The sequence below is a fragment of the Miscanthus floridulus genome, chromosome 8, assembly GCF_019320115.1.
Source record: "Miscanthus floridulus cultivar M001 chromosome 8, ASM1932011v1, whole genome shotgun sequence".
Classification (NCBI taxonomy): Eukaryota; Viridiplantae; Streptophyta; class Magnoliopsida; order Poales; family Poaceae; genus Miscanthus; species Miscanthus floridulus.
In genome coordinates, this window is record NC_089587.1 from 158,762,121 (window position 1) to 158,783,066 (window position 20,946).

General features: G+C 44.3%; 2 protein-coding genes and 1 pseudogene across 2 annotated transcripts; 1 reads left to right on the forward strand and 2 right to left on the reverse strand.

The window, feature by feature from the left end:
- The first annotated feature begins 2,962 nt into the window (after positions 1-2,962).
- Positions 2,963-4,851, forward strand: LOC136473824 (large ribosomal subunit protein uL29w). Its single transcript, XM_066471466.1, has 4 exons — positions 2,963-3,110; positions 3,207-3,342; positions 3,438-3,594; positions 4,593-4,851. Exons 1-4 carry the CDS (start codon positions 3,107-3,109, stop codon positions 4,665-4,667), a joined length of 372 nt encoding a protein of 123 aa, XP_066327563.1. The 5' UTR covers positions 2,963-3,106; the 3' UTR covers positions 4,668-4,851.
- Positions 4,852-5,776: 925 nt separating this feature from the next.
- Positions 5,777-11,185, reverse strand: LOC136473825 (3-oxoacyl-[acyl-carrier-protein] reductase 4-like; annotated as a pseudogene).
- A 5,342-nt stretch (positions 11,186-16,527) lies between these two features.
- Positions 16,528-20,315, reverse strand: LOC136473826 (leucine aminopeptidase 2, chloroplastic-like). Its single transcript, XM_066471467.1, has 10 exons — positions 20,157-20,315; positions 19,555-19,987; positions 19,229-19,408; positions 18,873-19,101; positions 18,620-18,746; positions 18,435-18,530; positions 17,897-17,974; positions 17,446-17,506; positions 17,041-17,234; positions 16,528-16,915 (listed from the first exon to the last, which is right to left on the reverse strand). Exons 1-10 carry the CDS (start codon positions 20,226-20,228, stop codon positions 16,784-16,786), a joined length of 1,602 nt encoding a protein of 533 aa, XP_066327564.1. The 5' UTR covers positions 20,229-20,315; the 3' UTR covers positions 16,528-16,783.
- Positions 20,316-20,946: the final 631 nt, after the last annotated feature.

Sequence of the window (20,946 nt, forward strand, 5' to 3'; positions counted from 1 at the left end):
CTGACATGTGGGGCCAGGTCAACGGTCAACGTTGACCAGTCAACGGTCAATACGGGCCGGGTCCAAACTGGGCCGGTTGGGCTTCTAGTTGGGCCGGTCTAGGCCGGGCCGGGCCAAACATGTGGCACGCTGTGACGCTGCCACGTCACAGCCGTGGGCTCTTATTAGGCTGTGGTCCATGGCTTGCGGTCTATGGTGGACCAAGTGATGCTGGTCCATGGACCACAGACTAGTCTACGGTGGACCGAGTCCACCCTTCGTCTCCCAGGCTTGGTCCATGTACTCCGGGTGCACACACAGGTGGCCGGCGAGGGGGGTGTTCCCCTATTTTTCTTTCGCGGTGGAGCTCCTACCGGCGGCGAGCTGGCTGTGAGCCTCCGCGGCGAGGCTGGTGCCCAACTAGGGAGGGGAAAGGCTACCCTAGGCCATGGCGATCATGATCCTAGGGCCCTAGTGGTGGCCGGGGTCTTCCAAGTCATTGGCCATGGTGGCTGGCATCTCGGCGGTGCCCACCGGTGGCAAAGTCGCGCACGCCGGATCTCTAGTAACTAGGTTGGGCAGACGATGGCTCCGGTGGTTTCATGGGTGCACGACAAATGCGTCTAGGGCTCAAGCGGGGCCTTGGACTCCCAGGTGGCCGTTAGGGGCTCCAGCACCCATGGCGACATGATGTCGACGGTGAGGTGCGTGGTTCGCTACGGGCTCCAGCGAGGTGGTCACAGACGTGTGCGTGGGTGCGGGTGTTCCCAGCGGCCGAAGACGGCCCTGGCCTACGCGCTCCTGGTGTGGAGCGCCATGGCCGGCGTGGTATAGTCCGACGGCGAGCAGGGAGAGATCGGGAGGCTCACCGTAGGTGTCGTGGGAGATAGGATGGCGGTGCCGTGTCGATTCGAGGCCGTGAAGCTTCGAAAGTCGTGCAGTGCCGTGCCGAACCACGTCGGTGACGAAACGTCGGCGCCATCTTTGGCTCTGACGACCTCCTCCTCCACGGTGGCTTCGGCGTTTTCTCCCCTTTCTTCCCCTTCTCCCCCTTCTCCCTTGGTTCGGATGTGTTGTGGACAGCCACCAAAAGGCGGCGGGCGATGGACGATCGCTAGGGCAATCGAGGCTGTGGCTTTATAGCCGAAGCCCGAGCTCCAAGGCGGACGGCTGTGGATTGCGTCGAGCGCATCAGGCGGCATCGCGGCGTGGGGTGGTTGGCGCGGAAGTCACGTGGGCGATGCGCCTAGGGGGAGACAGGACCATGCCCCGGGCATGACCCCTGGCCTGCCCCCTACCACCGCTGTCGGCGTTCTGTTGGAGGGGAGAATCGGCGTGGGTGTGGAGAAGATGAACAGGGAAAAAGGCTAACGAGTGGGGCCCGTTGGCAGCGGCTGCGGGCGAAGGGAAGAGGGGCGGCGCGGGTGAACAGCGCGTGGCTGACGCGCGGGGCCAAGGTGGCAGCGACTGCTGGCGAGCTAAGGGCGCGTGGGCGACGCTGGGCCGCAAGCTAGGGCCGCGCGCGCGCACCGGGTGAATGCGGGTGTGGTTGGGCTGGCTGGGCTGCTGCGCGCTGGCGGGCCGAGAAGCCGAGCAGGCCTAGGCTGTGAGGCCTTCTCCTTTTCCTTTTTCATTTTTCTTTTCTTATCCATTATTTGAATTCAAATTTGGTTTAGAATTTGAATTCAAAACTGAGGCAACTTATTCGTTGGAATTTAGGGAATTTCGTTTAATAATAACTTTATGGGTTATTACTTTAATGGAATTATTAAACATAGCATAAAACAAATGAAAACCCAAATCACAATTTAAGTTAACATTGTATGCAACATGGTATTTGTTGAAAATTTAATAATCATAATTAACAAATGATATGTCATGCTTATATGTTGACTTAGGTTGGGTTACTTCTAATGCAAATCTTAGGGTTGGCTCCTACAATGTCACTCATCATCACATGGGAGTTTTAAGAAAAATTTGTAGTTGTGATTTTTGGTGTGTGGATTTCTGGGTTGTTACATTACCTCCCTGGCCTAATTATAAGCGGTTTTGAAGGTGATTTTGTCTTTTTCTTTTTTATTTATTTTGTCTAAATCTTTAAAAAATCATAGTAAATCACAGAAAAATTATAAAATGAAAAATCTAATTTTGTTGGACTCCACGTGAGTAGATCTACACAGTGAACATATAATATGATATGCTTTAGTACAAAGTTTTTGCTGTAGCTTTAGATCTATGTTTTTTTATAATTAAATATAATAATTCATAGATGCAGTTTCTATGGTTCAATTGTTCTAAAATTTTTATGGTGGGCTAATTATTGCATGCTTAAACTATAGTAAAATTTTCATACTTATTGGATCATGTATAACTTAGCTATAAATTTTATTTAGGTTTATACTTGTTAAATATAAATAAATCTATAACTAAGCTATACATGATCCAATGAGTATGAGATTTTTACTATAGTTCAATCATACAATAATTATCTCACCATAAAAATTTCATTACAATTGGACCATAAAACTGCAGCTATGAATTATTCCAACTAATTACAAAAAAGCATAGATCTAAAGCCACAACAAAAAAATTTGTACTAAAGCATACCATATTATATGTTAACTGTGTAGATCTACTCGTGTGGAGTCCAACAAAATTGGATTTTCTATTTTATGATTTTTCTGTGATTTACTATAATTTTTCAAAAATTCAGCCAAAATAAATAAAAAAGAAAAAGATAAAACCGCCTTCAAAACTGCTTATAATAGGACCAGAGAGGTAAGATGAACGGTTTTAAAAGTTGAGGGAGGTGTTTTGCTCGGTTTTGGAGTTTAGGGAGTAAAAGTGGATTTTCATGAAAGTTGAGGAGGTAATGTAGACTTTTTCATAATATAAAAAGCGAAAACCAAACTCTTATTGACTTCGACGCTATAGCCCAGTCGCATCCCCTTGAGCACAATTAGGCCCAGTCAGCCCACGCTATTCATCCTAGGGTTTTGTCTCCGCCACACGCTCCCCCCTCTCTTATATAAATCCTCCGCCGCCGCTACCCTTCCTCTTCCCCTCGCGCACCGCTCTTCCCCACCCCGCCGCCGCAGCAGCCGCCGTCGCAACTGCCACTGTCGCCATGGGTAAGACACCGCCAGGATTCCATCCTTCGTTGGAGTTATCCTCCTTATCTTCGCGCCGATCTGACACCCGTTTTGTTGTGTGGCGATGACTGGCAGCCCGGATCAAGGTGCACGAGCTCCGGGGGAAGAGCAAGACGGACCTGCAGGCGCAGCTCAAGGAGCTCAAGTCTGAGCTCTCCCTCCTCCGCGTCGCCAAGGTCACCGGCGGCGCACCCAACAAGCTGTCCAAGATGTGCGTACCTCCAGCCTCTATTTTCTCCTGCTATTCTCTGCTCCTGAACTGGACTGAATCGAATCGAATTGTACCCGTCCCCTGTGGTTCTTCAGCAAGGTGGTGCGTACCTCGATCGCGCGCGTACTTACGGTGATCTCGCAGAAGCAGAAGTCGGCGCTGCGGGAGGCTTACAAGAAGAAGAAGCTGCTCCCCCTCGACCTCCGCCCCAAGAAGACCCGTGCCATCCGCCGCCGCCTGACCAAGCACCAGGTATACACGCCATACTCCTACGACCACTGCCCCGTAATGTTAGAATATGGCGTTTTAATTGAAACACTTGCAGATGTTCTGCTATAACTTTCATTTGATACTAACATCATGACTTAGTGAAATTAGGTGGAACCTTGAGTATATAATTCCAGTGCACTTAGGCTGGAACCTTGAGTATATATTATTCCAGTGGCAATTATTTCTGATAATCTGTTGAGTTGTCATTCTGTAATTTGATTGTCTTGTTTACAATAAGTGGTATACAAGTTATTATGCTATGTTTCTTCCATGATGGGCAACTCCAAGAGCATTTTTATATCCTTTATAATTGATAGGAATAAATATCCTGATAATCTGTTGCATCAATTTGATTGGCTCTTTCAATAAGTGTTATATAAGTTATGTTATGTTCCTTGTTGGATGAATCATTAATTGAGTAACAGATTATTTCTTTTGAAATTCCTTTGAGCTTCATGAGCCAATAGATTTTGCGTATGGATGCAACTTTAGAATGTGAGTTATGTTTGCTGACTGAATATATGAGCTGAATAATGTTATTGCTCTTTGATGTGCAAAATCAAGGTTAGTGTTTGTGGTTGGTGATATTTTTCCTTCAATCTGTTCATATACGGTTTTAAGCATTTGCAGATACCTGATAACCCTCTCCATGTGGAGCTCAAGTTTGCAACCAGGTTTAGGTTTTAGGGTTATCAGGTGTCTGCAAGCACTAGCCAGTTGTGTTATCTTTCAATTGCTATGACACAGCACAAAATGGTGGTATATAATCAGTTTCTGAATGTTTGACATGTGGGCAAGTGACAATTGAAACAATAACTTGTTTAAAATGTGACACTGGAATTTCAATTGATTGATAGTCTGTTATCCATCACCAGCTGTTTGTAGCTGAAATTGCATGACATATTTCTCTGAGTGGTTGCTCTTTTGTGTTGGTTTTTTAACCATAGATGGCCTGACATTTTTCGCTGTTTGTCCTGCAGCTTTCTCTGAAGACGGAGAGGGAAAAGAAGCGTGAGAAGTACTTCCCCATGAGGAAGTATGCTATCAAGGCCTAGGTCAGAACTGTGAGATGCTGTGCTTAGCATATCATCAGCTGTTTCTTTCCCTAGGAAGTGTTTTAAGTTTTGATTTGTATGGACATTTGCTGTGTGTCGAAAGTACGATGTATTTCCTCTGTTACCACAAATGCCTAGATTGGTTTGACTGGCAATTCGTATTGGCGTTCATATTTGGTGGCAACTTCTTTTCGTCTACAATCATATCACTAGATGTTTAACGTTCATTATATCTGTGACCGTTTTAACCAATTGCGCTCATACTTCTTCTTCTTTCTTCTTCTTTTTTTTTTTTTTTTTTTTTTTTTGCAAAAGCAGTCATATCTCTGGTTGAGGAGCCATGCTAAGTTAGCAAGCTTCAAATTCTGTTCGAACCGAGTATAAATCCTGTGTGGTGCTTCTGAATTTGATTCACAAATTCCGTTCGAACCGAGTATAAACAATCCTGCGTGGGTGCTTCTGAATTTGATTCACAAATTCAGTTCGAACCGAGTATAAACACTGTGCGGTGGTTCTGAATTCAATTATGATGAGTCATGTTTGATGCATTCCTCGTGCTGCCACGGTAAATGGAAGCAGAAACTAGTCTCTTATGGTTAATATCGATCGGCCTGCTAAAAACAGCACCTTTGTTCCATCTATGTTTGATGCATTCCTCGTGCTGTGGCACTAAATGGAAAGAAACTTGCATGGTTAACATATCGACCAGCCTGCTAAAAACAGCACCTTTATTCCATCTGGGAGCCATCTTACTTCGAGCGTACTTTGTTCAGATCCAACCCAAGCACAGGTAAGTATGAATCTCGTGAGGCTTTTAATTTTCGCAAAACTGAACACGCGTGGAATTAAAAATGTAGAAACAGAAGAGAAACCAAACATTGGCCCAAGAGTAGGGGACCGAAAAGTTTTGGAAAGAGCGTGCCAATAAGGGATGCACATGACCAAAGGGCCTGTAGCACGTCAGGTACTGGGTTCAACTCGGGTCCGTTGTACTTTCAATGATATGAGATGTTCCTATCCATAGGTATATGACATTCCCATTAATCTCGAACATTTGCTGACTCAATCTTCGGAGATACTCATAGGGATAAGATTTACATGCACACGTTTGTAGAGGTGAGTGTACGTACGTTATGAGTATCTACGCTGTACTGTGTAATAAAAAAAACATGGCTGGAGCCGTAAGCAATTTGCCAATCGCTCAGAACGAAAGCTAAATATACGTCTGTAATCTCTAGTATCTCTTACAACTCTCCCTTCGTATCGAAGTAGATACAACAAATCGCTGTGGACAAAAAATCAACCCTTAAAACAATGACCCTCAAAACTAAATTACAATTTTTTTCTGCGACACATAATAGAGGCCGGAGGCACAAATTTGAAGCCTTACACCACCATGCCAACATCGATTGTAAGGACCTGCATGTTACATCACAAGGCAAAGGAGCTCGGTGAGAACGCATCAGAAGTTTCAAGAACCACGAAAAGATAACGCACACCATCTGTAACCAGACCTGTCCAGTGATGTAGCTTGCAGCAGGAAGAATTCCACCAGACCTGCTACATTCTCTGGACGACCATATCGCCCTAGGAATTTGTGTACACCCATTAGTTCCAGGAAAGTGATGCAATGAGATAATATCTGTATTTTTCCAATATTCACAAAACTGCATTATCCAACACTCATGTAATCATGTTTATTCATAGATCAGAGCACTACTAAGTTTTGACAAAGGTGAGAGCACTACACAGGAACATGCTATATAGTGAGTCAATCCAATCAGTCACCTTGTTTTCACAATCAGCATGTACTCTAAAATAACTGGAAGGTGGATATAGTAAGTCAAGCGACAGAAATCCCCAGTTCCATCATGAGTTCATGACACACCATATTTGAATCTGTAGCTGTCTTTAATTAATAACAATTAGGTGTATACACACCAGCCCAAAGAATGGTGTGTTTCAATTACTTTTCAAAGAGAACAAACTGCATTTAGTAAGCAACGTCGATACATGTGTTTTTTGGGCTTGTTGCTGCTTTCTCTATCTACATGTCTATCTGCTGTTGCTGATGAACTACATAGTAAATAAATCGTCAAAGTGACTTTCACTGGTAAATAAAATTCATAGATATAGATACACTTAGACAAGCCTGTTCCCCTCTCCAGCTTCAACTGAAGCCTCAGCTTGAAACCTAGCTTATCTAAGGGCTAAAACAAGCCAGTCAGCATTCATGTTGATCCCTAAAGGGCCTACCTATTCAAAAAGTTTTAGAAAGTCAAGTATTATTGGACCTTGAACCTATTAAAAAGTTTTAAAAACTCCAGTATGACTGACATGAACACTTGGACCTTCCACCTACCAGTAACAACAATGGATTCTTTGAGATTAAGGTTCAATATTTTGAAAGAGGTTTTGCGTGCGTGCGTGCGCGCGCGCGTGTGTGTTTCCTATCCTTAATGCTTGAATATGCTACAACGTATGAAGAATGCACGCAGTCAATAGCTAATAACCACACTGAAAGTATTTAGTAATAGTTAATTAATTATATTGTCATCATCTGTACTATGAAATAATATAAAAACACGAATTTGGCTGATACAGACTATGTCCCTACATTTTCATAAGCCAAATCAAAGGCAGTTAACATGAACTTCACACATGCACTGACTAGTAATAACAAGAAACAATTCAAAAATACAGACCAGCGCACTGCCCAAAAGGAGTGAAAAGCAGTAAGTAATGAACAGATTAATTAATGAAGAAACTAACCACATTGAATTAGACACTAAGGAATATTGGTTACAGCTTAGAATGCGAACATGTAAGTAATATTATACCTAAGGGAATAGTTGACAGAATTTTCTTCTCTAGCTCTTCACCAAGTTCAGCGGTCATATCTGATGCAATAAATCCAGGAGCCCCTGTTCGGCAGGACTGAAAAATACTGTTCCGGCTGATTGTTGTGAGAGGAAAATACTGTTCTGGCAGGACGTGAACAGTGATTTCGTGAGTTGGCTGGCCAGCCAGCCCGCCGGCTTAAAGCCAGCCGAACACGGCCGTGACATTTGCCTAAATAGAGAAGTTCAGAAATAGTTCACTAACTGCAAAACTGGATAAAAGCTTTGAGATGATGAATCAAAAGGTGTGCTCACATTAATATTTCTGCTGGCATACTCCCTAGCAACTGTTTTTGTGAACCCAATAACCCCAGCCTTGGCAGCAGCGTAATTAGCTTGTCCAGCATTACCAGTAAGACCAACAACCGATGCTATGTTGATAATTCTTCCCTGCATTGCAGTATGAAAATAAGAGTCTGGTATACAAAGTGAGATATATGCATAATAACAAAAAAACAGAAATAAAATATCAGTCTGACAATGAAAAACATTGCCAACCTTTTTCTTCTTCATCATTACTTTTGTTGCAGCCTGCAAAGTATATGTTGATGTGAGATGGTAACAATAACTGTTGCAGCAAAATGGGGAGAGAAGGGGGCAAAATACCTGCGTGCAAAGGAAAACACCTGTAAGATTCAAATCAATCACATCTTGCCACTGTGATTTCTTCATTCTCATCAACAACGTGTCCCGTGTGATTCCTATTATCAGTTTTTTGCTTCAAATTGTTGGAAGTGAAACAAATGGGAATAGTTGCAAAACAAAAAGTACATTTGGCAGTACCTGCATTATTTACTAGTACATCAATTGTTCCCCATGTATCAACAGCCTGCAAGTGCAAGATTTGCACATGGGTATTTGTCAGAATCGAAAAGGAGAAGAATTGATGTAAGAAACAACAAATTGGCAACTCAAAAATTCACTCCCAACTTACCTACCGTTTTTATCATTGATTCAACATCAGCCTCTTTGGAAACATCTCCTCCAAAGGTAATGGCTTGGCCTCCAGATGCTTCAATCTGTAAAAATATAGAAATATTAGTATGTGTTTAAGTTTGATATAGTTTGGTGCAAAATTAGACTGAAAATAAAATCTGCTCCCAAAAAAACATGGTGTGTTCTCCGTTCAAATAGTAAATTCATTGACAATCCCTTGAAACACCAACAGATGTCAAGCTATAGTTTATAAATATATGATGGTATGCAGATCTCCTGCGTGTTTGAGAAAAAATAGTTTATTAAATATATTTTTCTTGTCAATGACCAAAGGATATCAGGCTATAATTGAACTGTGACATCTGAAAAAAATTTGTTTCATTCGTAATCCTTATTGTTCCCCTAGGACCTAACACTAGTGCTAATGCCAGACCAGCAGCTAGAAACTGATTGGAGATTAGGGCAGGGCTACGTGAGCACCAAGGGAAACATTGATTATATTATAAGTAAATATTGAAACATGACCCATACCAATGAAACATTCCATTTTGGTACTAGATAAAAACTCATAAACTACATGCATTAGTATGTACTCCCTCCATTCCAAATTATAAGACGTTTTGGCTTTTCTAGATACATTGATTTTACTATGTATCTAGACATAGTGTATATTTAAGTGCATAGCAAAAGCTATGTATCTTTTTTCCGAAAAAACTCAAAAGCTATGTATCTAGACACCTAACGTTAGAGGTGGAATGTTATGTATAATTGAGAGAATGCTGAGACATACGGATTTGGATAACAGTTGCCCTAATAAAATACAATTACTGACATGACATTGTCATCTTAAATGTGTTGGAGATGGAAGAGCAACTAAGGATAACTTTTAGAATGACAGTAGGATCAACAATGTTTAATGGAATGCAAACGCTATATTGGTGGGGTGGGGTCTTTTTTTGAGTCATGTGTAATAGGGTAATAATTGATCATCAAGTACACTCATCTACACATGTATTTGCAGATAACCTACCATGCAAAAAAAAAGGGCAGACCCAGTGCCGGAGGCTCCCACATGAGTGGGGTCTGGGGAAGGGATAAACCGAGACAAGCCTTTCCTCCGCAAAATCTGCGGAGAGGCTGCTTCGAACCCACGACCTGGTGACTCAGTGAGACAGCTCTCACCACTGCACCAGGCCTGCCCTTCAACCTACCATGCAAAAAGAGAAAATAAAATCATCAGTGAGGTATCTATTGGTTATTTTGCCATATTAAAGTTGGCACTAGTATAATAAAAAATCCTATATCATATATTCATATATATTTAAATTTTTGAGCGATTTGCTCTAAGAGAAACATAAAGGATACTTCCAGAAGAAGCAGTAACTATTTCAATAGAAGTCCACAAACTTTGAGTGGATTGCAAGGAAACTTAACGAGAAATTAATTTATCAGTCACAATGCACGTTTAATGTAGATGGGAGCCTGGCAAATTTAATTTAAACATAGCATCCTGTCATTGCATTTAAGTCATTTTCTCTGCTTAACTCTTGTCTTTCAGGCATTGTTTGGGGAGCGAGCGCCAAAAAGAAAACAACAAGAAGAAGAAAGAACAGGAAACCAAAGTATTTTATTTAAGAGGCCACTTGCCACAATTGAAGCTTACCTCCTTGGAGACTTCTTCAGCCTCCTTTGAAGATCGGGCATAATTCACCAAGACCTGAAGTTTAATCACAGCTTTCATAATATTCTGAGGATAAAACCATTTATCCATTATGCATAATGGTCCATTTAAATTGGAAATCTAACAGCTTGCTCTAGCAATGGCCATTGTGGGCTTGAGGTTTGTGCAGAGTTTAAGAAGCACCATACACATTCGATAAACTTCTATATATTTATAAACAGATTACTTAAACTGCTAACCTTGCAGCCTGCTTTTCCAAGAGCCAATGCAGTGGCCTTTCCAATCCCCCTGGAAGCACCAGTAACAACAACCACAGGACCTTCCAACTTTGTCTCACCTTGTACAATGGCTTGATCCACAGCCGCAACATGAGTTCTTACACCTGCAAATACCATTTATTACTTAGTAAAAAAGAAAAAATATTAATTAATTTAGTTGTTGACAAAAGGAATTGAAATGATGTCATGTTCAAACTACAGTGTTTCCCTGTGAATGACCAGGCAAGGGCATCATCATATATGCCTTGTTCACACAAGTATACCAAATCCACACTCAAAGTTGTTACAAAGTGATGATATACGAACGCCGAGGAAGCACGCATTCGAAAGAGCAGGAACCCATTGTTCAAAATTCCAATACACTGCCAAGGTGAAACTTGAAATACCGAGGAATCCTTTCAATAGTATAATCGCCAGCAGCTTCCCAACGATGCAGAGCCTAAGAACCCACGAAATCAAAGCAAACTACTGCTATCACTCTAGAGGTGAGGTCGGCACGCCGTACCGGGGAGGGCGACGGCGCGGGAGCTGCGGTCGGGGCCGGAGCGGAGCGCAGGGGCGAAGCTGAAGAGGCCGCGGCGCACCGGCGATGCGCGGATGGCCGCCGGGGAGGCGAGCGCGGCGGCGGCGGCGGCAGCGGCCATGAGGGATCGGAGGGCGGCGATGGGAAGGAGTCGGGGAGCCAGCGAGGGGATTTTTAACTTTTCGCCGTGCAAATGACACTCCTCCGTTTGCCGACTCTACGTATGGTACTGTGTAATTGCCCTAGTAAATAAATAGTGAATCTCCTATGTTTTTGTCACTTTTACTGATGTGTCACGCCAGGTGCACATACCAGCGTGGCAGCGAGCTTGAGAATCTCTACCGGGCATGCAAAAATTATCAGTTTACCCCTGCTGTTTCTCTCTCCCGACATTCGCTGGCGTGTGGGACCTCTTTCTCCTCTCGCTGACGCGAGGGCCCCGCATGTCAGCTTCTCCTTCAAGCCCATCTCTTTTCCTCATCGCGCGCTCACCTCCATGGCCGTCATCGTTGCCGAAGCAGAGGACACCGGAGGGGCCTCGTTCGTCGCTCCTCTGCCCCTTTCGACTGCGCCACCGCCTCCACAGCACCGCGCCTCGCCGTTCGCGCCTCTCCTCCGGCCGGCTCGGCTCCTTCACCGCAGCGAGTGCACGCGGCCAGGCCACTGCGTGCCGTTCTAGGCTACGCAGAGAGCACCCACGGGCTCCGCGGGTGGTGGTGGTGCTTGCGCGCCACAGCTCGACGCCGGCCCCCACCTCCGTCAGCCGGGATCGGTCGGAGTCCAGTTCGTGCGTGAGTTCACCCGACTCGGCCTCCACCGATCCGTCAACGGCATCCTTGCCCTCGCGCGCAGGCGTAGAGGCGTCTCGTCCGGGGAGGAGGGGGCCAGGAAGCTCTGGCTCTAACGGCCCGTCCCTGCTCATGCTCTCGCGGGGAGAGCGCCACCGAGGCTTGGTCGCACCGCGGGAGTGGAACGCGCGGCTCATAGCCATGGAGGATCTGTTGCTCCCATCCTCGCTGTTGCCCGCGCTGACGGAGAATCCGAGGCTCGGGCCCAGCCTCGGCGGTAGCGGGATGATGCGGGACTCGACGGAGGCGGTGGAGGTCTCAGCCTCGGCGACGATAGACGCGTCATGCTTCCCCCTTGAAAGCTCTAGTTTGGTTTTAGTTAATTGATGAAACCCTAAGTGCTAACTTAGTTTATCAAAGTGATTATGAGATAGGTAGCACTATTTCAAGTGGTGAAGCAAATGAAGATCATGACATGATGATGGTGATTCCATGGTGATGATCAAGTGCTTGGACTTGGAAAAGGATAAAGGAAAACAAAAGGCTCAAGACAAAGATATAAGTGGTAGGAGCCTTTTTGTTTTGGTGATCAAGATACTTAGCGAGTGTGATCACATTTAGGTTCGATAGACGTACTATTAAGAGGGGTGCAACTCGTATCGAAATACGGTTATCTAAGTGCCACTAGATGCTCTAACTCATTGCATATGCATTTAGGATCTAGTGGAGTGCTAACATCCTTAAAAATGTTTGTGAAAATGTGCTAACACACATGCACAAAGGTGATACACATTGTGTTTAGCACTTGAGAGCAAGGGTTCGAAACTCCACCAGTGGAGTTTCCACCCATAGAGTGTGGACAGTTTGACGGTGCCACCGGCGCCCTGTATAGAAAAGACAGGGTTTTACATAGTGCACCGGACGCTGGTCAGGCAGTGACCGGACGCTAGGGTCCTACGTCTTGTCAGTAGCAGCAGTGAGCGCGCAATCTCGGTCTTATGATCGGACACTAGCGCAAAGTGTGACCGGACGCTCAAGGCCTGCGTCCGGTCAGTGCTGACGTACGCTGACGTGGCGGTGCACAGAGGAGACGGTGAGTGACCGGACGTTGGTGAGTCCGGTCGGGCGTGATCGGACGCGTCCGGTCGCGAATGGAACCTTACTAGAAATGACCAGACGCTAAGGTCTTGCATTTGGTCACTTCGAAACAGCGCGTTCGGTCACAACTTAAATGTACTGATGACCGTTGAGACCGGGCGATCAACGTTTGAAGCAGGGGCACGTAGCACGCATCGAGCGACCGGACGCTAGGGTCCAGCGTCCGGTTGCCCTGTTTTTCAGTGGACTGAGGAGCCAACGGCTTTATTTCGTGGGGGCTTCTATTTAAGCCCCATGGCCAGCTCAAGCTCACCCACTTGGCCATTTGCATTGACATAGCAACCTTGTGAGCTTAGCCAAAGCCCTCCCACTCATCTTCATCATTGACTCTTCATCTTTGTGAGATTGGGAGAGAATCCAAGTGCATTGCTTGAGTGATTGTATCTAGAGGCACTTGGTATTTGTGTTTCGCTGCGGGATTCACTTGTTTCTCTTAGTGGTTGCCGCCACCTAGATGGCTTGAATCAATGAGGATCGTCGAGCGGAGGTTGGTGATTGTCTCCGGCTCCTATTGTGGTGATTGTAAGGGGTCTTATGCCTTTCCTGGCGGAGCGCCGAAAGGTAACTCTAGTGGATTGCTCGTGTCATTGAGTTACCTCACTTGTGGGTAGGTTCTTGTGGTGTCCAATTGTGTGGACGAGGTTCATGCAACACCTCTTTGCCGGCGAACCACCAAGTGTTGGTCGACACAACGGGGACTAGTGTGCCAACAAACACATAAACCTCAGGAGAAAAATTGGTTGTCTCTTGCCCTTTGGTATTCTCCCAGTGATTGATTTAGTATTCATCTTGTGATTGGTTCACTTCTCTACATGGTGGTATAATCACCCTACTCACTCATTTATATTCTTACAAATTAGTTGTAGCAAGCTCTTTAGTGTCGCTAGAATTGAGAGCTTGCTTTGTAGTTTAAGTTCATCTAGTGGAGCTCTTTAGTATAGCAAGTATGAGAGCTCTTAGTGAGTAGTGACATATCAAATTATGTATTTAGTGATCATAGCAACTAGAATTGTTGGATAGATGGCTTGCAACCCTTGTAGAGCTAGAGCAAGTTTGTATTTCGCTATTTGTTATTCTAATCAAATTGCTCTAGTTGGTTTGTAGTTTTTTAATAGGCTATTCACCCCCTCTAGCCATATTAGGACCTTTCATCCCTAGGGGTGCCGGCGGTGGCGAAGGGCAACCAACGCTAGTGGAGCTGCACTCATCCAGGGAGGAGGGGGCCAGGAAGCTCTGGCGCTGGCGGCCACCATCACCGGCACTGACTTCTGCCATAAGAGATGGGGTTGAAGGAGAAGCACGCGTCAGCGAGAGGAGGGAGAGAGAAGCAGCAGGGGTAAACAAGTAATTTCGCATGCTTTGTAGAGATTCCCAGGCTCGCTGCCACGCTGGCATGCCCACTTGGTATGCCACATCAGCGAAAGTGATAAAAGCGTAGGAAGTTCAATGTTTGCGATGGCAATTATGTAGGAGCATACGTAAAACTGGCAAATGGATGAGTGACATCCGTAAGGATGGCAAAAAGTTAAAAATCCCTCCAGGGAGAGAGCCGTTTATAGAGGATGGCGTTGGGGGTGGGGGGTGGGGGGGGGGGGGGGGGGGCGGTGGTTGGCACGTTTGGTGTGCCTGCCGGGGTTTGCTTGCTTTGGCAGCTCCGATGGCGACGAGAGACGGGTGGCTTCTGGCTGAAGGCCACAATGATGGATGGGAGATTAGGGAAACATTAATTAAACTAGCAAATACAAGTATATTTGGCTGTTACAACTGAACGTACAATTTGTCGTGTGATGCTTGTACCAAAATTAATGAGCTAGCTATTTTTGTTGAATTTAATTAGATTTAATCTTAAATAATAAATTTCTAGGCTCATGATAAATGCTAATGCAACAAACAATAAATCACGTATGGAAGATTGACGGAAGACTGACTCAATTTAATTAAATGAGTGACTTTTGTGTGTATCTATTGGGAGTTTAACAAAGGTGCAAAGCGATGTGCATGGGTTCGGACAGTCGGCCATGATATGAGTGGTATGACACTAACAAAGATTTTTTTTAATCCAAACAAGGAGGTTAAGAGTGAGAGATGACATACTGAGACATAAATTGTCATATGTTTCTTCAGTAAAAGAGAACTTTATTAACTAGACATTGACATAAATACCTTAAGATAGATTACGCATACAACATTACTCCATATTATCTTCCTGACTCCACTTGATGCTCACTCGTATTGTTGCCCATGGTAGTTCCTGCAGTTTTAGAGCTAGATTGTAGGCACTCCTCACAGTAAACTCGTATCTTCTCCGAATGTCATGCCAAACAGTCCTTGGAGGATCGTATAAGAAGCTTTAAAGGTCCCTTTTAGAACGCATGAATAGAAAAAACACAAAATAAGAAAATATAAGATTAATGTAGGAATATATATGCAATCCTAAGTAATAAAAAACATAGGAATTATGTAGCATTATGCGTTTGGCTGTGTACAAGAAAAAGTGGGGAATTTTAAAGGAGTTTTAAGAACAAATTCATGTTACTTCTTTATTCACCTTGGTATTCTATCATAATACAATATACACCTGCTTGATTAGACACCAAGTGCAGTTATTAATCCCTTGCTTGTCCTTGTTCCTTGTGCACACAAAACTTTTCTTGAGGCGTAAGTGAAATATTTTCCTATCGAACCAGGGGAAAAGGATATTTCCTTTAGCCGCCCCCCCCCCCCCCCCCCGGACTACAAAAATTTTTCATGCTTTTGTGTTTTTTATGAAAAATAAACTGATTCCTATGAAATTCTTGCATTCCAAATGACCCTTAGTTTTACTGTGACCTATTACTATAAACCAAATGTTGTTGCAGGAACTACATCCCTAGAAATTAGAATCCTACATTTTTCCTGCGTTTCTCCTCCATTCCAAAGGGGGCCTATTTTTGATATACCATCAACATCTGGAGGGTTAAAAAGACCAACCCAAGGGGACCCTTTCATTGATATTGAACTTGAGTTGACTTTATATATGACAGTACATAGACTAATCGGTCTGAAATCTTTCGGAGACTCTAGAAGTGATACCTTTGTTATAAGCACAATAGATGTCTCATTTACCGCATAATGCCTATCATTTTTTTTTTGTTTCGAAATGCTGGTACAATATCTTGCTTCAGGTGTTTTTGCCAAAACGGGCTAGATATGCATCCGGTCAGGGGGCCTTTAGCGGCCCAATTTGAAAGAGGATGGGCATCTAGTTACGCTAGTGAAACTTTAAAAAACACTCATATTTAAGTAAAAAAGACACAAAACTATGTAGTTAATACTCGCTCTATCTATAAAAGAATGCAATGATCACTTTTTGAAAAGTCAAATGATCTAAAGTTTGACTAAAATTATATAAAAAATACTAATATTTATGATACAAAATAAGTACCATGAAATTATTATGAAATATGTTTTTTAGTAGATCTAGTTGCAAACATAAATGATAATACTATTCATTATAAACTTGATCAAAGTTATACAAGTTTGACTTATCCAATCCTATAATTATATCTTTTCTTAGACGGAGGAAGTACATGTATAGCAAAATTACAAAAGCTAATATCATTCATTACTCAAACATTGAGAATGCCTAGTTGTGCCGATGGATGGCAACATTCACCGATGATGTTTAATTAATTCTTTGCTTATTCTATCAGTGTGTCATGCAACGCTTTGGGCTTACAACTTGCGACGTCCGACAGTTCCGGCTAAACACGTACTGAACACCATATATATCACCGTGCTCTTTTGTTCTTTGCTTGATCCTGTCTTTAAAGAAAGGATGGGAGGGGATTTTTGAATTATTGAAGGGTTTCTTCAGGATGACGAGTTGTTGAGAACCCACTCCACCAAGGTGGTGGCTCCGAAGCCAGTACCCACCCGCTTCTTGTTGCTCCAGACTGTGCCGGCAATGTCGATGTGCATCCACTGAACCTTCTCATCAACAAACTGCAACACGTACATAGAACAGAGCATCAGTCAATTGTTTTGTTTCTACGAACATCTGATCCAATTTATATGGGTGCGTGCATAATAAACCATGATAAGCAAATAAAGATGGTTGCTGTAGGTACGTGTTTCAGGAACAATGCGGCAGTGATAGCGCCGGCCTTGGGTTGCAACGGGCCGGCGCTGAGCATATCAGCGATGCTGGACTTCATGGACTCCCAGTAGCTCTCCTCCATCGGCAGCCTCCAGAACTTCTCTCCGGAGACCTCATAGGCGGCCGCAAATTCCTCGGCTAGCTCATCGCTTGGTGTTAAAATCCCTGTGTACATATGGAATGGAAGGCGGTGTTAATTTCCTTTGCCTACTACTCCTATATGTAAAACATTCAAAAAGAAATCTGATGCCGTATTATTTTGGACACATGCATGCATACATGCTGTAAAACTTATTGTTATCTTTTTATATGCTAGTAAAACTTAATTATTAGCGGAGGTCAGGAGTGGAGCACCGGTCACGGTTAGTTATATTACCAGCAATGCTAGGCCCAAGTGCATCACGAATGGCCCCGGTTAATGTTGCCAGATCAATAATCTGCATACCATGATTACAATGGTCAGTAGATCAAGCAAGACACTCGCAAGATACAGTTGTTTATATACTTGCATAGTCTTCCACAAACAGACAGAAAATTACAACCTATGAATCCAAGGAATAGTGTGATAAAAGTGAAATCTACTTGTGTATTATCAATTCAGCATGATCATCTGCATTTTAGTATCTTATTCCTACACAAACTGACAAGCACAGCTGAATCACTAAATAAAGAATGAATTCATCATCACCTGAACAAATTTTCTTCCCTAATAAACAGAGAAAACCATGTTTCTCTAAATTATTGGCCTAGAAGTCCATGAACCATGATGCTAGTGCAAGAGGAAAACGCATTTAGCAACTGACATAGACCAAAGCGTAAGTTGTCACCTTGTCAACACCTTGGTTACAAGCATAGACCAAAGCGTCAGCAAGTGTAAGCCTCCCCTCCGCATCCATGTTATCTACCTGAAGAACAAGAAGAAGCATATATTTATATATGAAGACAAAATAATACTACAAGGCAGGATATATAGTCATTTTTTTTAAACGAACGGCAGGAGCTCTGCCTCTCAATTAAGAAAGGAATAAAGAAGGTTTATGTACAGCCACAACCCAAGGAGCTGTGCAAACGAACAGGGGTAAAAAACCCCTCCAAATCACGTATACAATCAAAATAGCCGGCTTGCTAGCCCCCTCCCTGGAATGCCCCTTGGAACGCTCTCTTCCTTTGCTCAATGTCTTCTTTAATTCTTGAAGCCACCTGCAATGCGCGATTCTTGAGCGCTATTGAAAATTCTTCGGTTTTTTTCCTTCCAAAGGTTCCAGCATGTGTAAGGATATATAGTCATCACACTACTACTATAGTACTATGCTTCATGGATCAAGTGAATTCTGAGCATTACTGTTACAAGAGAAATATATATACCTCGATTGTCTTTCCATTAGAAGCAGTCACGATGTCACTGGGTCTCATGCCTGAGCCACTAATCATATTTTCAGACGCAGCAGATATGAAATGAACCTGTCAGATTGAGATCATCAGAAAATACACTAAAACGTGAAGGCTGAATACTTGAACTAGCTAGCTAGCAACTGAATCTGAATCAGTACCTCAACTCCAGGAGGTTTGATCTGTCCCAAAACTTTTGCTGCACCAAAAACAGCTGCCGCACCTCCCATGTCCTTCTTCATAAGCTCAATGGTGGCGACTGGTACGGCCTTAATGTTGTAGCCACCACTGGAGACGACATAGGTGAAGCATTCAAAATCACTTATATAGTTATCATGACATTAATTCATTACTGAATTCCAGTAGTAAAAAGAATACCAATTATTCAGTTTTGAAAGTAGTATATATATAAACCTGTCAAATGTTATGCCCTTCCCAATAAGAGCCAGCTTTGTCTTGACATTACCACCAGGGGGTTTGTAACACAGGTGGATAAAGTAAGGTGGGTTTGTTTCAGAAGCCGCTGCAACTGCCAAGTAGGAGCCCATCTTCAGTTCTTTGCACTTCTCCGCATCTAATATTGTGGCTGTGAATACATCGCTGTATGTCGAAGCGATCTTCGTCGCCTCCTCCGCAAGAGAACCTGGAATGAATGATTAAGGACGAATGAGGACTACTCTGACAATTAATATGCCAAACATGTGGATGTAACACTGTCCTACTAATGTTTACTGAAAATTGAGGCTAATTCTACTGACTACTGTACTGACCCGGTGTAAGGACATTGGCAGGAGAGTTCACAAGATCTCTCACAAGCATGACGCCCGATGAAAGATGGTTACCATGGTGAAGTTTCTGATCGACCTCCGGACCAGATCCCAGCCCAATTAGGTCTACCTGTTTCAGATGCACCTTTTTCCATTCAGACTTGTATCTGCTGTCCTCGTACAGTCAAGCACAGTTCCTGCAATATACATACAATTCAAATTCAAATTCAAATTAAACAGAACAGAACAGAAAGAAAATTAACTAATCCAGCAAGCATGATGAAGTCAATTCGATCATTCCAGGAGCACAGCCAGACTGATATAATAATAACTACATACAGTACCAGAAGCAATTGCCGCGGCAGCATTCAGCTTCAACTCTTGTCGGATCACAGCGGGGGCGGCGAGAAGGATGGCGGCGCTGGTAGCCTGAGCGGCCCTGGCAAGTGACGCGACGGATTCACCTAGGCCCTGCAGGCAACCGGCGCTGCGGGCAACGAAACCGACGAGAGCCACCCTCTTGAACCTCTGCCCCTGCACGCGGAGCACCACCGACTGCCCGGGCTTGCCGGTGAACTCCTCCTCTGCCGCTGCGGCCCGCAGCAGGCCGCCGAGCTGGCCGTCGAGCTTCTTCAGGACGGCGTTCTCGAACTTGGTGGAGTCCGGGACCTGCGGCGGCTGCACCTCTTTCTCCGTCACGGCAACCGCGAGTATATCGCCATGCCAGTCCGAGAATTCGATGTCTTTAGCTGCAAAGCTAATCTGAAACAACAGGGAGGACAGCGTAGGTTGAGCTTACGACGGTAACACTGGATGGTGTGCTAAGCAGATGATCGAATCCATTCCACGGGGATCCAAATCAAAACACTAGATAGATAGGAATTAACAGGCCGATCCTGAGTCAAGTTTTAGCAAAACAAAATAGGCGCACCTGAGGCAATTCGACGGCGGCGTTGGGCCTGGTGAGGCCGAGAGTGGCGGCGGCAGTAGCGGTGTCACCCATCGGATCGGAGAGAAGAGGAAATGTGCCGGCCGGAATGTGAGAGGCGTGTGCTGAGAGCTAGCGTAGCGAGGACTCTGGGACTGTGGGTTAGGGAATTCGGTGCATCCCTGCTGTTGCTCACTGTGGACTTCACTCGCTAGAAGACGGGGACGTGGCCTAGAAAACGGTGGCAGGAGGAAGAAATTTCCAATCCTGGCGGTGGCGGCTAACTCGTTCATCCAAAACGTCGGGAGCGGGCCCGCAACGACGGATGGCTTCCGATCTTGACAAGTGACTAACAGACTGTTTGCTTATTGATTTTAGTCAGGGCTTATCAATTAGCTAACAATATTTTTCTCTCATAGCAAATCAATACCAGTAAGACTTATCAGCCCAGAAACTGATCAGCGAATAGGCTCACCGGTCGAAACTCGAAAGTGTGCAAGATAGACTGCCAAAGTGCCAAGGGAAACTTGAAATACAGTATTTCATATATAAAGACGTGGGAAACATGAAATCAAGTGAGTTCGCACTCAAAATCAAGTCTACCAGTCACCCATACCGGAAATCACGCTCCAAGTGAGCACTCATCAGTCACCACTCAGCTCCGACCTTCGATGGCTTTCTCTTGCTTGATGTTTTAGGTCTCAATTTTATCCCATCACCTTGCATCGTTGAGACTAATTAGTCATGTAGGAATTTCTTCTTATTAAGGCAGCGGAGCTCGGCGGCCAACCAG